Source organism: Lissotriton helveticus, chromosome 5_1, assembly GCF_964261635.1.
Source record: "Lissotriton helveticus chromosome 5_1, aLisHel1.1, whole genome shotgun sequence".
Lineage (NCBI taxonomy): Eukaryota > Metazoa > Chordata > Amphibia > Caudata > Salamandridae > Lissotriton > Lissotriton helveticus.
In genome coordinates, this window is record NC_136065.1 from 1,903,829,618 (window position 1) to 1,903,847,475 (window position 17,858).

The 17,858-nt window shown below is 47.1% G+C and overlaps 1 protein-coding gene across 1 annotated transcript in view; it reads right to left on the reverse strand.

The window, feature by feature from the left end:
• Positions 1-17,858, reverse strand: part of ODAD4 (outer dynein arm docking complex subunit 4) — a 159,196-nt gene that overhangs the window by 60,822 nt on the left and 80,516 nt on the right. Inside the window, exon 7 of the mRNA XM_078641410.1 lies at positions 14,724-14,931. Coding sequence (XP_078497536.1) covers positions 14,724-14,931 — 208 coding nt within the window. The remainder of the gene's footprint in view (positions 1-14,723; positions 14,932-17,858) is intronic.

The window sequence follows — 17,858 nt, forward strand, 5'->3', positions numbered from 1 at the left end:
GCATAGTAAAATGCTCATTGAGAATGCTTTACTGAATTGCTTATTGAAATGTTCACCTTAATTAACAGAAATGTTTTACTAATCTAAAGCAAGGCCTGTGCTTGCTTAATGAGATGTTGCTCTCTAGCAATGAGTAATGTTCTATTTATAAGTTACTTAATGAAATGCCTATGCCTGATTCCTTCCCTGTAATGTTTACTCCTGATTAGGGGGATGTTACCTATGATTGGGGAAGAGTTTTGAAGTGGTTATTCCTGCTTGGAACCAGGATTATTCTGAACTATAGAAGTTTTATTACACCCCTGCCCCAGTGTTATAACCTCTACTTATTTACAGGATTACTCTTGGGTGCTGAGAGGTTTATGCCTGCTTAATGTAGGAATTAGAATGTTGATCCTGGCCTGGGGTGGAAACGCCAACAGCTGCATAATGAACTGTGTCTGCTGACTAATGAAACATTTATTCATGTTGGTTGAAAGGTGGAGCACATGCCCACAGTTATGGAGTGAGGTGCTCCTTGCTTTAAAGAAATGTTTACATTTACTAAAAGGCTTTACATGCATAAACCAAGTCTTCTAAGCTCAGGCTTGCCTGTTAAAAATGGTTATCTCTGCCTTGAAGAGTTGTTAACTGTTGATTGCTTAGTAGGGGAACGTTAATGCTATAAGGATATAGTTACACTGCCTAATGAGATGTTTTATCCGCAGTGGCGTGTTTTTATTCCTGCCATAGGAGTTACATTCCTGCCTAAGGAAATGGTTAATGAAATGTTTTACCCTCAGTGAAGTGTTTTACTTCTGCTAAACTGATTATCACTATTGCAGGAAATGTTTTACCTGTAAGCTCCTGATTAATAGGGGGAAGGCCCTGCCTGTTCAGGCATCAGGTAATAGGATGGTGTGTGATGCCTAAAGAAATACTTTATGCCTAATGAAAGGTGTTGACCTCATTTGAGGCAATGTTTACTCCTGCCCAGGGAAGGGTCTCATACCCCTGCTATAACAGAGATCTACTTACACCTGCTCAATGTAGGGATTTCTACTTCCCTGATGGAATGTTGGTGTAGCCCTGATACAGTTAAACCTGCACAAGGGGATGGTTACCTAGATTGCAATGTTTTCTCCTAGTTAGTGCTGGCTAATGCAATGGTTAGCTGGGCCCAATGAGAAGTTCTCCCAAAGGGATGCCCAACCTTGTTATATGGAATAATTATTCTTAATGAAATGTTTAATTCCTATTACAGGAGGAGAGTTACGTCCACATACTTTTGTGGCAAATGAAATGTTTCATATTTAAGGAAATGTTTGAACTACACTTAACGAATTGTTTATTCCTACAGCGGGGAGATGTTTCTGTTATGGAACTGTCCCTTTGTTTACCTGAGGAAATGGATATTGATGCTTAATGCAGTGTTGTTCTTATGACTTTGAGATGTATTCCTTTCAGGTACTGACCAAGAAGCAAGGCGTAGGTTGGGCCTGTGTCCCACTAAAAATGTATTTAACTATTTATTGATCCAATATTTAATATTTATTGCAGAACGGATATTTATTCATCTAATATTGATCGCAAGTTTTGAGACACATGTATTTTAAATGAATTTATGATTTCCCTGATCCTGCTCTATCTATCTGATTATTTATCTTAATACAAATCACTTGTTTTTATACAAGCTCTGGAGTGGAGTCATTTATTGCGTGCCCAGGTTTCTGTCTCAGTGTGAGTGTGTGCTGCATGATCGCTTAACACATGTGCTTTCGGATGCCTACCCGCTCGTGCCATGCTACCCTAGGGGACTGGTGACCCCAGTTCCAACATAGCCAAAACGAATAAAAGGCATATGCTGGAAGAAACAGGAGTATCTTTTTAAAATACCCGCACATATAGTGGGACTGAGAAAATATTCCCTATGTTTCTATGTAACATTCAAAGGAGGTTATTAGGAGCCACTTGTCAAGCACGTTCAAAGAATGAGCTAGTAAAAAAGCATTGTCTCTTTTCCTCTGAATACTTGTATGTATGTATGTATGTATGTATCGCATATTTTTATAGCGCTGACTGTCACCCAAAGGGTATCCTGGCACTTTGACTCTTCTAGACCATACACGATGTTACACTGTCACGATGTTACACTGCCCTAGGAAAAAGGTGGGATTTCAATCCTTTTTTAAAGGAGGTAAGTTCCCCAGCGCTCCTTAAGATCAGAGGTAAGGAGTTCCAAAGTTTGGTCGCAGTAAATCCAAAGGAACGGCCCTTGTAGAACATAAGAAGGCAAGCGGGTCACAGCACACCAGCACAGCCAAAAGCACCAGTCGGTGGGTAAAAGAGACAAGTACTGGCAAAGACAGCAGATCTGGGTTTAACGTGCTAATGCATGTAGTACAAACACAATCAGTGGTTAATTTGTAAAAAAAATAAGTGCTGGGGCTCTTGTCAGGAGGCAGCTTGCACCAGCCCATTTCTCCTGTTAACCCTGCCTAAAACAGAACCGACTATTAACCATGAAACCCTAAAAGTTCGGGGGTGGGGGGGGCGTAATGGCCAGAGCGGCCGACCTCGGAGCTGGGGAACCAGGTTTGAGTCTCGGCACCGGCTCAACATCCTGGGATTCTGGGCAAATCACTTAATCTACCCGTGCCTACCAAAAATGAATGGGTCGAGCACGTGCTATAAGTGCTGGTGTTGATGATTAAGCGCCAGTGATAAGCCGGAAACCACATGCTAAAATTAAGCACTGAACACAATAGAGGGAGACATAAAGGAGGGAGCCCCATCAAGAGGGGACAGTGAGGGCTATAGCTGTAAAGCTGTCCTGCCTGCAGTTCAATGCAAACGAACTAGTGAAGGTAGAAGAATACAACCAAATAGCCAATAGCATTGGGGGTGAGCTAAATACTCCACTGAGCTGATCCAACGCATGACGCAGCCAAAAAGCTGAAAGAGGCTGAATGAAGAAAGCAAAATACTCCACTGCTCTGATCCAATGCATGACGCAGCCAGAAAGCTAAAAGAGGCTGAATGAAGAAAGCAAAAGCTGAATTGGGCGGATCCAAAGCCCACTTGTGTATATTGTTAACAATAGGTTGTTTGGAAACTGCGCTGGTAAAACCCAGACCTAAAACATAACTGGGCCAATCACATTTGACCTCCACGCAGTGGCGATTCCTCTGCTGTGGCGGAGGAGCGTCACCCCGCTGCTTTTCAGCAGTGTGAAAAGAGGAAATATAAAATGATAATAACTTTCAGTTATTATCATGTTCTGTTTCCTTGAGGGCGGGAGGGTGGGCGGGGCTGCTCTGCTGACGGAGCAGGGCCGGGGCGGAGTGGTTTGCCCACTCAAGTGAGCAATGACTAAGCAGTCATGCGCACTTCCCTGTTCTGCATGCAGGATGCATAACAGCCTGCATGGAGAACATGCCCACCCCTACAGCCCCTGGCTGAGAGCCGACAACGCTGCACTGCAACGTTGTGATTGGCTGCCTGCTTCTTGTTCCTGGAAGAGGACTCAGGAGAGCAGGAGCACAGAAGACGCAGGACTCGGCCTCGAGGTAAGTTTAACAAATTTTTTTTATTTCGAAACCCCACTCCCCCACCCCCGCGACACCGCCCACGGCCCCTGCTTGAGAGTCACGCCGGCAGCCCCTGCCTGCATGTCATGTTAATACTGCTGTAAGCCACCCTAAGATTGTGTAACACAAATGAAGGAACATGGGAGAGATGAAAAGAGGGACTAGATGAGAAAGAGGATGGGAGAACATGACAGCTAGACAGTAGAACTTGGAGCAAAGGTAGGGCTTATTTTATGGTGTGATAGGTTTGCGCGGTGTTTATCAATTGCTTGTACAGTAAGGGTTTTTCATACCACACCTTCCGGTTACTACTCTACTCGAAGCTCAGATAGTATTTTTGAAGCTAAAACATACATATATATTTTAAAACTGCATGAAATAACACCCTGTAAACTGTTGGTCACTTTGAATTTGAATTTGAATTTAAACATATTTGTATAGCGCACGTATACCGGACGGTTTCATGGCGCTGTGGGGGTGGCTCAAATTCAGATTACAGACTCAGAACCAGCTCAGGCTGGGAATGCCTGTCGGAAAAGAAAAGTTTTAAGTCTCCCTCGAAACTCAATATAAGAGGCTGAGGAACGGATGGGTAAGGGTAAGGAATTCCAAAAGGAAGGGGCAAGGACAGCAAACTTGCATCCTCCCGACCTCTTCCTCCTAAAGCGGGGAACCACCAGGAGAGAGAGGGCGGAGGATCGCAGATGTCTGCTGGGAACATAAGGGTGAACAATGGACGTAATAAAAGCCGGAGCTGTTCCGGCCAGGGCTTGAAAAGTGAGGCAGCCAAGTTTGAACAAAGCTCTCTCTTTAATTGGGAGCCAGTGGAGGGAACACAGGGCGGGGGTGATGTGCTGGGATCTGGATAAACCAAGGACCAACCGGGCCGCTTGGTTTTGTACAAGCTGAAGTCGACGCAAGGCATAGTTGGGGATACCGTTATAGAGTGCATTACCATAGTCTAAACGTGAAAGGACCATTGCCATAAGAACAAGTTTGAGGGCTGACAGGGAAAAAAACGTGAAATTTTGCGAATGGTGCGTAGAGTAAAGAAACAAGCCGAAACCACCGTGCTCACATGTGAATGAAGAGTAAGATGTTGATTCAAAGTGATCCCCAAGGTTTTAACAGAAAAGGAAGGGAGAGGGGGAGGGCCAAGTGAGGGGGGCCAGAAAGCAGAGGACCAAGGGTTGAGTTGCCCACCAGTCAGGACAAGCTCGGTCTTGTCAGGGTTGAGTTTTAGATGATTAAAGTTCATCCAATCCCTGATGAATACCATCACTGACTGGAAGCTAGAAATAGAGAAGGAGGAGTGAGATAGGTTAAAGATGAGCTGGAGGTCATCAGCGTAATTAAACACTGTGACCTCCATCTGCTGTAACGCAAAAATAAGAGGAAGAATGTAAAGATTAAAGAGGAGAGGGGAGAGAGAAGAGCCCTGGGGAACACCACATTGTACCTTGTGAACTGTGGAGGAGAAATCCGCTAGATGAACAGCCTGGGTGCGGTCGTTGAGAAACGATCTAACCCAGGACAGGGCTGAACCCCTGACGCCTGCCGCCTCGACACGGGAAAGAAGGGTGGTATGATCAACCGTGTCGAAGGCGGCAGAGAGATCGAGAAGGATCAGCGCCTGAGGAAGATTAGAGTCCAGCCCCTCTCTGAGTGTGTCCATCACGGATACCACCACCTTCTCGGTGGAGTGCAGGGGGCGGAAGCCCGCTTGAGAAGGGGCTAAGAACTTACTAGTCTCAATGAAGGTACTCAGTGTTTTGGTGATGTGCCGCTCAAGGACCTTAGCCAGGTAGGGAAGGAGGGAAATGGGCCGGTAATTGGACAGTACTGTAGGGTCAGCCCCAGGCTTTTTTAAGATGGGGATAACTGTGCCAAATTTATGCGACGTGGGAACAATTCCCCTTCTCAAGGAGTCATTAAGGAAGGTCAAGGGAGGGAGAGGACAAGCTTGAAAAATTTTACACATGATGTGGGCAGGACAGACATCCACCGGGGATCCAGATTTCACAATAGGGAGAATGGAAAGAAAAGTGTCTTCGGATAACGGAGTGAAGTGGTCAAAATGATAAGAATTGGGTGGTGGAATAATGTCAACAAAACCAGAGGAGGGGGGTGGAATGTTGAGTTTAATGTCTGCAATCTTATTTATAAAAAAGTCATTAAGGGAATCACATAGGGGTTGAGAAGGGACTGGTTTAGCTGAAGTTCTATCTGAAGTGGCCAGTTCAAATACAGTGGCGAAGATTTCCCTCGATTGACTCTCCGCTCGGAGGATCTTATCGGAGAAATAGGCGGTCTTAGCCTTGAGGATGGCTCTCTTGTACTCCGCCTGAATGGAGTTGTACAGGAGTTTGGAGGACTCGCTGTAGTTACGCCTCCAAGTGCGCTCAGCCTGACGAGCGGCCAACTTTTTCGCCCTAAGCTCAGGGCCGAACCATTTGTTCGCATCGTGGGAGCGCTTCACTTTGACACGCCTAAGGGGGGCCACCAGATCGCATGTTGAGGACAGCCAACTATTAATGGCCACTGCCTGGGACGAGATGGACAGATTGTCGATGGCAGGGCTTGATGTTAAGAGAGAAGAACACAAAGATGGCATGTCCACTTTTCCCCAGTTGCGTGCCCAGATGTTTTTGGGCAAGGGCGACTTCTTTGCTAGGCCCAGGTCAAGAGAGAAGGAAATCAAAAAGTGGTCAGACCACAAGCAGGGAGTGATAATAGGAACAGGGATTGAAATATTGAGGGACCAGATTTGGTCCAGAATATGACCACGGGCATGGGTGGGAATGTGAATGTGAGAAACAAAATTCAGACTACTAAGAAAGTCGGTGAAGTCTTTGGAAGGTACATCCTCAGCTGGGTGAGAGGGCCAGAAGTTAAAATCCCCCAGTACCAAGACTTTCAGAGACCTTACCACATCTTTGACAAGTCTGTTCTCTAATAAGACGCTGCTTCCAACCCAAATGTATTGAGCCAATTTAAACTAAAACTAAAACACAAGAACTACTTCAAAGCGTACCAAGAGGCAGGTAAATGAGCAAAACACACATTCTCTGACATTTACTCAGCGTGAATACATTAGGCATAAAACCAGTAGTGCACCATAGTAGCATTAGCAGGGTGCATACATCACATTTAGGGGCTTGCGCCCTGATGACACCATACGAATGACCAGAAATGCCCCCCAAAGAAATAGTAGTACTGGCACTCACTCTGCCGCCTGAGCCCCCACTGGGACTCTACTAAACAGAAGTGTCCCCAACGTTGCAGCTGCCGCTCACGGGTGGTACAGCTGTGCCAAATTAGCCTGGGCACCCTTGTGTCTTTGCAGCCCCACTCTAGGATTCCGAAAGTAGTTTTGTCCAAAACGTTGCAGCGGCCCGCAACTGCGGCGCTGCTGAGTACCCAAAGAGAACACTAGCACCACTGTTCACGTTGGAGCCCAATCCGGGAGTCTGGGATGCAACCGTGCCCCCTTGTTGCAGCTGCCCGCTCTTGTGCAGTGGAGCTGTGCAAAGGAACCGCCACGGAACTTCTGGTGCCACTCCCGGCCCCGATGCTGCTCTCCTCCCAGCCCCACTCACCAGGCTCTTCGGGTGCTCCCTTTGGCAGAGGGGAGGCACCCACAATAGGTAAAACCAAGCCCCACTCACCAGGCTTTGTGGGGACTCCGCTTCTCTCTCCGCCGGTCCTGCACTCCAGGGGAGCCTACAAGGCTCCCCCTCCTCTGTGCCTTCACCCGGTCTTCTTTTGTGGCATGCACGGGGCTCCCACCAGCTCACGGGAGCCCCCGCTTGGGACTCGGCGACTTCCTGGTTCCAGGTATCACGGCAGGACCCGCCCACAGTCAGGCGGCGCCTGCCTGACTTCCTCTTTTCAGCGATCCTCTCGGCGGCTCGGGCGGCGGCAGGGATTCCTCTTCACAAGTGCGGGGTGGGCACCCGCCATCAAAAAGCATACAACAGCGGGAGAGACTCCCGCTAAAGGCATAAAGCAGCGGGGTGGGCTTCCTCTTGTAAAATAAGCAAAAATGCGGGGTGGGCACCCAGCGAAGTTTCAAAACGCGGGGTGGGCACCTGCTGGCAAAAACAAGCAGAAATGCGGGGTAGGCTCCCGCTCGGGTCTTAGGAGTGCAGGGGGAATCCCCCACGCCGGGGTTCCCTCGGGCAATTAGAAAATAGCGCTCCAGAACTCCAGGAATAAAAAGGTAGCACTCCTCTTCTCCTGGAGCACAGTCCAAGGGCTCAGGCTGGGCAAGGATCAGCAGGCAGTAGGGCAGTTTAGCCAAAACCGGGTAGCAGTTCCTAGGAACAGTCTTTACTCAGCAAGGTGGCAATCCACCTGGCGCAGCAGTCTTTACTCCAGAAATAGTCTCTTCCTGGTCCAGTAGAAGGCAGAGGGGCAGAGCTGGGCACAGGCAGGCCAGTACGCAGGGACCCCCAGGAGCCAGCAGCTGGGTCCCGCGGCGGTTCCTCCTCGCAGAGTGTCTCCTCCAAGTAAGCACAAGCACAACCACCATATGGGGTCCCAACCCCTCTATTTATATAACATTTCTTCTTTGTCCGCCCCCTTCTAGAAGCCTCTGGAAGGATCTTGGAGGTTCCAGTCCCAACTGGCTCTGGGAGGGGAGTCAATCACTTTGTTTACCGGGCTTCACTCCTCCTTTGTGAGCTCGGGCTGGGTCATCAGACACACCACAGTGGGGCAGAGCCAGCATTGTACAAGGCAGGCACAGATCTATTCCCCAATGTTATCCTATGGAGGGCAGAGAGCACACGCACTATGCACTGCTAAAGAGTGCTAAAGTGCCCAGCGTCCTAAAACCACCAACACATGTTAGAAAAAAACACTAGGAGGTGCAGCAGGACCAATAACACCCCCTCCCTCCCCACCCCCAGACAGCCCCACACTCCCCCGGCAAAGTCAGCTCCGAAGCTTAAAAGCAGAATGGACCCAACATCCCTCCACCCGTTCACACTGAAGGCCCCCCACCCCCCTCCCACCAAGACATGGAGGGATCTATGACCCGAGTGGCAGGATAGGTCTAACCTGCGTCCGGGTACCAGGACAGGTGGGTCTAACCTGTGACGGGTGGCAGAACGTGTGACTGACACCGCCCCAGCCTCAGACTCTTTTTAGAGGCGCTGCTCAGATTAGACTTGCCCTGTCACCTGCCATAGACAAAAGAAGACGTGGTCAGGACGTTACACTCTGCGCCCTGCAGCAGGTGCATTAACCTACAGTGTGATCTTATCAGGGTAGATACGCACCTGTGCACAGGTACAGCAGGACCAATAAACTCCCTCCCCCCACCCCACCCCTGCTGCCCCCCACACACCCCCGGCAAAGTCAGCTCCGAAGCTTAAAAGCAAAATGGACCCAACATCCCTCCACCCGCTCACACTGAAGGCCCCCCGCCCCCCTCCCACCAAGACATGGAGGGATCTGTGACCCGAGTGGCAGGATAGGTCTAACCTGCATCCGGGTACCAGGACAGGTGGGTCTAACCTGTGATGGGTGGCAGAACGTGTGACTTACACCTCCCCAGCCTCAGACTCTTTTTAGAGGCGCTGCTCAGATTACACTTGCCCTGTCACCTGCCACAGATAGATCCTTTCTATAAAAGGATCTATCTGTGGCAGGTGGCAGGGCAGGTCTAATCTGAGCAGCGAGAGGCTGGGGCAGTGTCAGTCACAGGGCAGGCCATTTGTTGCCCGGGTGGCAGGACAGGTCTAATCCGGGACTCAGGTGCCGGAGAAGGTCTGACCCGTGGCCAGAGTGCCACACCCCCTCACCTTTCCACACCTCCACCCTACCTCTGCGGCCCTGAAGGCAGCACTGCATTCCTGGACAGCCATCTCCCCCACCACTCTCCCCACCTTGTTTCAGAAGGCCTCGTCCCCCGCCCCACCAACCCTGCCACCAGACCAGTTACACACCAGTGCCCGGTGGACAGAGCCCGGCGAAAACATCCCTCCTCCAGGAATGGCGCCCAAATCGCTGCCCTGCCTTTCTCGGGCACTTGCACACACTTGGCCGCACCAATGATGCCCACCCCACCCACTCTTCCACCACCCGTTCGTGTCCACCCCATGCAACCCCCCCCACCAAAACGTTCTTGCATGCTCCTCCACTCCTGCCGCCAGATGTCCCCAAGGGTGTGGGTGAGGACCAGTAGCACTGCAGGACAGGACACTCACCTTCCGCATCTGGATGTATAGTCAACCACGCCTCCCCACCCACCACGGCAGCCTCAGCTCCAACGTGCATAGCTAGGCACGGCAACAAAAACAAGAAGCAACACCCCTCCGTTCCTCGCGCAGGAAACGCACACCAGACAAACCCCGTTCCATCCGCGGCACAATTGAAGCAGCGTGCCACCCCTCCATCAAAGCTCCCCAGCACCCCAGTACAAGCCACATTTACCCCCACCTTCACACCTAACTTCCAGAGGTCTTGAGACGCTGGATGGTTTCTTACCAGGTTCACTGTTTACTCTTTGGCACTATAACTTGGCTCATAATCCGCAATTGCTGCGCATAATGTTCGATCGCCTGGCAGCAGCAAAGTGCATCATGCACAAACACATGGCGGGGGTGCTACTCTTTTAAAGACCGACATTGTGTTTTTTTCCCTTATAGTGTCTTTGGTGCCCCTGCTTTCACTCCCGTGGCGTGTCCCCCCCCCCAACCAGCTGTTTTAAAAAACACTCTTGCAAAGGACTTTTTGGGATGTATGCTGTTTCTGTATATACTGACCCAAGTTCTGTCAAGTTACCCAATCTGGTAGTAAGTGGATTTATTTTAGAAGCTGTTGTCATTTATTTAAGTTTTCAGAATGTTTAGTTGTTTGGCATGTGTTTTTTCCCGTGTGGCCTGTGTCCCTTCCACCCTTTTAATTTAAAATGTTACATAGCAGGGACGTTAAAATACCCTTATGCAGAGAAAAATACTGCTTTAGGTAACGTCAGGGACATTCAAATATCCTTCTACAGGGAAAAATACCGGCTTTAGGTGATTTAAAAAAAGAAATTATATGGCAGGGACATTAAAATACCCTCTAACCAGCCAAGTTGTAACTTTACATACAGTCCTTGATTACAGTTGGTGGTTGCAGGTAGGGCCCAACGGCATTCATATTTGGGGACCACAACTTACTTTTAACCGTCAGACTTTGACCCCAAACCAATAGTGAGAAATGCAGAAGAAGCAGAATAAGGATGAGAAATAAAAGAAAACAATGACAAAGAGAGAAGAGGGGCTAAAAAGGAAAGTGCCAGAGTGAGATAACGGGGTAGGGAGTGCAGGAAGGTGGATGAAACAGACATGGAAAGAAATCAATGATACCAAAGGTAGGGTTTTAAGTATACGGGATGTATAGGCGCTCAAGCACAATTAACGTAATAAGTATTTGTCAAGAGTAATGGTGCCAGCAGGGAGGGGAGACCCATAAAACCCCTCAATTTAAGTGTGAAACAAATCACCCTTATAAACATGAAAACAAAGTCCTGCGCACTCAAACAGAGTATAAACAACAATGTGACAATAAACAAGATTGAAAAAGAAATTTTATCCAACGTCGGTTTCTTGGAGGTTCATATATCTCTCCTTTTTATTAGGTCTTCAGATCAAAGATAATATACAGCCAGCCGACACGTGTTTCGTTGTAGGACTGTACATACACAGTAACTACAACTCTTCAGGGCTCAATGGCTGAATCCTCAGTAGTTAGGCCCAGTTCCGGTGATACTTCCAACCCAGAAGGGTACCCCCTGTTTTGGTATGAGCGATATATAGTGGTTACCGCTATATATAAAACAATCCAAGGCGCCAGCTAATCCATCTACCTTCAAAATCAAGTTGGTATGGACGTATCCATGTAGTGTCACCCAGTAATAAGTCCGTAACCCATGGGTACGTGTGGCACGAAGTTCTCTGGCACAATCGCCCTCGCTGTACTGGCGTCTGAGACCCGGAAGTAAAATTTCTTTTCAATCTTGTTTATTGTCACATTGTTGTTTATACTCTTTTTGAGTGCGCAGGACTTTGTTTTCATGGAAAGAAATCAAGGCTAGCAAACACAACAAGATGATGGACGGAGCGATTAAACTTTTCAAACACTCACCCCCAGTCAAGAGATCTAGGTTAAATCCATTGCTGTTTTGCTCACCATGCCACCCCAGTTTGGATCCAGCCACATGCAAATCAGTCTTGACCCTGCTCCTCATGGGAACAGTCCAGCCCGAACTGCCAGGCCAGCTCCTCCCTGGACCGGAAACAAGCATAATGAATCAAGGCTAGACAGTCTTGACATTGGCAACCCTGACATTCAGCAGCACCAGCAGCGAGCTTCTGAGAACATCACTTATTCTTTTACAAATTAAGCACTGGCTCAGCTCACTTCCTTCACTGCTTTTTTGCACTGGGTGACAGCACTTTATCTAATCAAATCTGCACAGCAGACTGAAAACAAGAAGCAAGGCTGGCAGTAAAAGAGACTGCCAGCCTTGCTTCTCATAAGTACAAAGTGCTTGTTTATGCACAGCTTGCAGGTTTTCAAAACAAATGAATAAAAGGCATTGTCATTTACAATGCCAATAGCTCCAACTCTTGCAAATGCGAGACCTATTGCATTGCAAATGCTTGTTTATGATGTAGGGATGATTTGGCCTTGTGAGGTTTCAAACTCATGACCTGAAGATCCCTCAGATGTCAGCGGCTACTACTTAATTTACTGAGCCACCCTGCTTGCTCGTGATGACATTTTGTTTCAAATTATTCACAGCATTTATAGTATAACAGCAAATGTAGAGATGGTGATTAAGTACAGGCCACAGACTGCTGGCTGGCAGGTCACTTTACAGAGGAACTGAGCAATCCTGACATCTCCCAGGCACGATAAACAGTCCCTCGCGCTTTCCTACTGAGTCCTGCCGCATGCGAATAGTTTGTTTCGGATTGTGTATACCTGTCTACACCGCAGCTTGGACTCATGCCGTGTATGCCCTGTTACTCCCCTGAAGTTCCACTGAATTCTCTTGAGCCCTTTGGGAGCATGCTGGGTAGTGCAGGGGTATAGGCCTGGGAGGCAGCGGGGGCGAGCACCCTAGGGGTACTATTCCAAGATGGTGTCCTACTGTCCTATGAACAGTTATGAGAAGAGTATGACCTCCTGCGGGACACTTCCTAGCTATGGCAGACTGCTGGCACTACTGGGGAGACACTGGGGTATCATAGACACTGAAACTGCCCAAAACCCACTAATACATACACTATACGTAATGGGTAGTGGTCACAAACTTATTACGTGGCTTGTTCACGCACTGGCATACACCATATGGGAGCCACTAGCCGCGACCCAGGTTTGTTGGGAGGCAGACGTGGGCAGAGAGTTAACACAGAAGGAGTGGGAGAAAGAGTCACGTACCCTAATAACCTCCATAGGGCCTATCTCACCCCGGCTAGCGTACATTGCATATTTGGATCCTCCTTTAATTGCCCAGATGTCCACAAATGGGAGCTGATATACTTCACATGGTCTGGACCTGCCCAAGGTGGTAACACTGTGAGGGGGGGCTGAAGTGCTGGAGGAAGTGACTGGTCGCTCAGATGTATGCACTTTAGAAGGTGCCCTACTGGGTCTGTTTAAATGCCCTAAGGGTGCAAAGGCAAACACTAGATCCAATGATTTAGCACTACTGATCACTCGCAGGCTCATTGCCATGCACTGGAAGGTACAGCCACCACAAGAACTAATGCACTGGTGTAGGGCGATGCTTAAAGAGGTGGTGGCGCTCGGCCGAGAGGAGGCTTGTGGATTGCACAAATATCCAATTGCAGCTAAGTGGGAAACACTACTGGCTGATTTACAAAACGTATAGTGACGGTCTCTCTAACGAGTTCCCTTCTGGCACTTTCATCTGTTCTGGGCTCCTGCGCCTCCACACCGGATGCCCTGTTGTACTGTCACTACTATTTATATATTCACTGTGCCTGTGCTACGAACTCCCAGTTTATGATCAGCAAGTGTTATGCTGCCTTATAAAGTCATGCTTGAATGCTTAGAATATCTTACTGGACTCCTTGGTGACCCTTCAATGTGAAATGGAAAGGATGCACCATGTTATAGACACTATTATTATTGCAGATCAATGTGCTATTACCACATGATATAGTTGGTTTGTATGTTTTTTATTATCCCAGTTAAACTAGCTGAACCAGGAACTCCTACTGATATTGTTTTAATGTCATGGTCCACACTAGTGATGTGATGGAGACGCTGTACATATACATATGTTATATAATCGATCTAATATAACTGCTTGTGCTGATGTTATAAAAATTAAAATTGGTTAGAAAGAAAAAAAAGAAAACAAAAACACAAAAGTTCAGGCCACAGACTCATGGATATGGGCATATTGGAATAGCTGAGTGGGACAACCTAGTGCAGCGTATCTAGACACACCCAACTGCTTTCTTAAAGGAGTTGATATGCTTTTGGTGAATGTTACACAAACAACCAAGAAAGGAAGAAAAACACTCAAAACATACACTGCATCTTCCACATGGGCCTGCAGCAAAATATTTTCTTTAACTATGCCCTTTTTCTGGTGGAGATACAGACGTTATACCAAGGTGTGATCTATCTGAACAACAGAAAAGTAAATTTTGACTGCAACTAACTCGGTGACAGCACTATCCTTAAACTAATTACAAAAGGCTCTCTAGGTGCGATAGCCCAACTGCTGTTTCTTAGCCATACCTAGAAATTGACATTTAGTATGAAATGTACAGCTTACAGTGTGATCATTTTTTTTTAAATGTTATACATGAGGAATACTTCACATTATGAGATTGTGTTAGTAAAACTGATTTTAAGTTATGGAGGAAAGAGGAAGTGCAATTAGCTTTTTTTAGGCTTACCATCTCTAATTATTGAAGAACTCCTGCCCTCACAGCTTAGGTAAGTATCGAGCAGTGATCAAATTTGTGCAATATGACGTCTTGATGACACCATCATCAACAAGTGGAGCCGAAGAGCAGATCTTCCTCTGTCCTAATCCATTGATTTCCACTATCTAATCCAACCAAATTCTAATGGTTGTTTCTTATCCAAGAGAATCAATGGAGAAATACTCACTATTCAGTTGAAATCATGAGGTCTTTCTTCTGGCTTTCCAGGGCTGCCTCCATGTCGCCCATCTCAATCTGGGCATTGCCAATGCAGCTGTAGAGGTTCCCAATGATTTCTTGCTTGTTGGGCACATCGTCTTCAGTCCAGCCTTCTACGGTTTTTAGGACTTGGAGAGCCTTCTTGCGGCTTGCCTTGGGATTGCCACTGGTCAGCACTAGAAGGAGAGACAAAGATGAAGACGTGAAAAACTATGTGATGTAGATTTTGCTCTTCGTCTCGTTTAGTTCTTTTCCTATCTCCTTGCCTTTATTATTTTCTTACTCTATCTTCTTTTTCTATTTTCTCTTTTCCTGCTTTCTCTAATATTATCTGTGTTCATTATCTTCATGAGACACACATTAGCCATAGTACAGTACTTAGACATGATACAACTGAAAACATTCAAGATCTGATGAGTAACGTGTATATGTCTATAACAAAAAGAATACATGCATAGTAATGGATTACATATATTTGCATTTGTTGCTTGCATGTTTTCCTATTGTATATTGGAAAATCCATCAAAGCAATCTGAAAAAAACATCTATGTGATGCATAGGATGCACAAAGTAAGAGCTAAAGCCAAGACAAGCTTTTTGGTTTCCACCACCTCACCAAAGTCTAAACAGATCTTCCCTAAGATGTGGTGGGATTGAAATGCAAGAACGTGACACACCTTCTAATCCTATACAATTGTGGGGGGCCCATTGGTGAATATTCCTGGATCTTACACTAGTCTGGAAGCCTACCTGACACAGTTGGGTTTAAATACTAGTAATGGGAAAATACTGCCTGTACTCAAACAAACAATAGTGTTGCAATACATTTTTTCCCCCAAAAAACATTTGCCAGCATTAACGCTGGACAAAACGAAATTACCCCATGGTAACACCTTGCTCCACTACATAATCTGAAAATTATTTAATCTAGAAACGTCGGACCTGTGATGCAGTTAATGTTTCTTTCATCATTTTGGCCCATTAGTTCTCCTGTGATTGAGCATTGATGACTGTTCTTTGATGAAAGTTCAGACTTTAGTCTTTGCCAGCACAGCCGTCACTGTGTGCTACCATGAACCTAAACTGTTCTTGTCACTATTCCTGAATTCCCTACTTAGATACCTGTTGTACTTCTAATGCTGATTTGTGATGGAAGCCTTCTAAAAAAAATGTAAGGGCAGCCCAATTCTCAAAACTTCAGGCCTCTGTAATTTAAATCCCTTAGAGAAGAGGAGATTGCTTTGATTGTTTTCTTTAATGATTTCCTTGTATGTGGCCTTATTTGATTGCTGTTGCCTGCTACATACCTGTTTGCTCTACGCACAAAAGTGCCTGGTATGTACCTTCTTTATTGTTATTGCTGTCACCTGTTAGTTCCATATCCAAACCTGTCTGTGTTCGTATCTTTACGTCTCGCGTCGTTCTGATCAAAGTCCAATACTTTTGTCATTCTTGAGATGTCCTTTAGTTTTCACGGGCAGGAGCCAAAATCCGGGTGTCACCAGGGAGCAACTTTACCCTATAGCACTAGTGCGGCTAACACTGAGATGCTATTAATCGTGCTTGCTGTACCATACACAATAAACAAGAATCCACTCACTCAAGCAGATCAGCTGCACTCTGACTGTCCCTCAAGTTATTTCCAAAGATAAGTGGGCATAGGAGGAGCCATATTCCCTAAACACTTGTCCACATCGTCCATATCTATCTATATCAACATATATAATCTGTGAAGTATTTGTAAATACCCCTCCTGCTCCGCAGCCACTTCAGAGTCCTCCAAAGTAAAGGGAAGGACTAGAAGAGTTTCAGATGAATATCTGGTCCGAGGTGCCAGTTCCTCAGAACACCGAGCCTTCAAAGGCAATCGACGTTGGTGATCTAATATTTCCTTTGACACAATAGTCACCTTCTGGGTCCTGACGTATCCGGTGGCACTTGCGGTGGAAGTTGAAGTGGCCAAGTGGGAACCCCCACGCACCTACTGAGGATGAAGAATTTTGTGATGCAGGGTGAGCACAGTTCGGTCGGGGTTGAGAATTGAACTGGAGCCATTAGCTGAGAGGGGAAGGATGGAGACCCCTTAACCCCTCGCTGCGGGGGTAATTCCCCACCGGTGTGGGGCGGGAGCACGGCGCCACGGTCCTCGTCACAAGCCCAGCTCGTCATGAGTCACCACAGTGGAGCTGTCCTCATTACGAGCTGGGCTCGTCACAACCACGCCCACTGATTAATTCTCCTGCACAGGTGGGAATCAATCGCACGTGGGCGGCGCGCAGCCGTTATGACCAGCCCAGCTCGTCATGAGCACAGCTCCACTGTGACATGAGCATCGAAGAGGTTATGAGGTGTACAAAGGATGACGGCTCCTCTTAGCTGGGTCTCCTTGGGAAAAAGTGTGCATCAAGGCCTCCTATTCCGGCCATATATGGGGCTCCAATGATGCTATAAACCTGCTGTCCTGGCGGGATTGCCTGGTGCAAACCTTGTAGTATCTTATGAGCCAGATGAGAAGGAGGAAGAGATAAAATGCAGGTCATTCAAAGAGAAACCACGGAAGTAAAAGGCAGTGCAAAGGAGCCCATATTGAACATAAAAAGGGAAGCCAAAGAAGACTGGGCTAGCCTACTCAATAACGCCACCCGTAAAGCTGGCACGTGCCTGAAGCACCACCATGACCCCAGCAGAGCACCTGGGTGTCAGAGGAGAGCATACCAGGTGGTGCACATGGAGGAATGTATGACTTGGAGTGGGGAGCACCCAGATCTGAGATCACTCTGCAGCACGAAATGCTGGAAAAGAGCAAGTGCAACTCTGAGTGTTATATGCTGTTTATTTCACCTGGGGGCTGTAAATTGTAATCTGATGTGGAAACATTGTAATGGAAGGCGGCACTAAGCTGCAGGATTTTAATAATAAGAAGCATGAAGATAGGGTGCTCTCACCAATACCTCTTGACCTCTTGATATTGTCTTCTAAAGCTGAGACCCATTTAGGGTACCAGAGACCCACCCATATGTGGTAAGGCCCCGGATGAAAAGGGTAGAGACACTGAAAGTATAGAGGGATTTACAATCTTTCTGGGAAGGTGCAAGCAGGAATT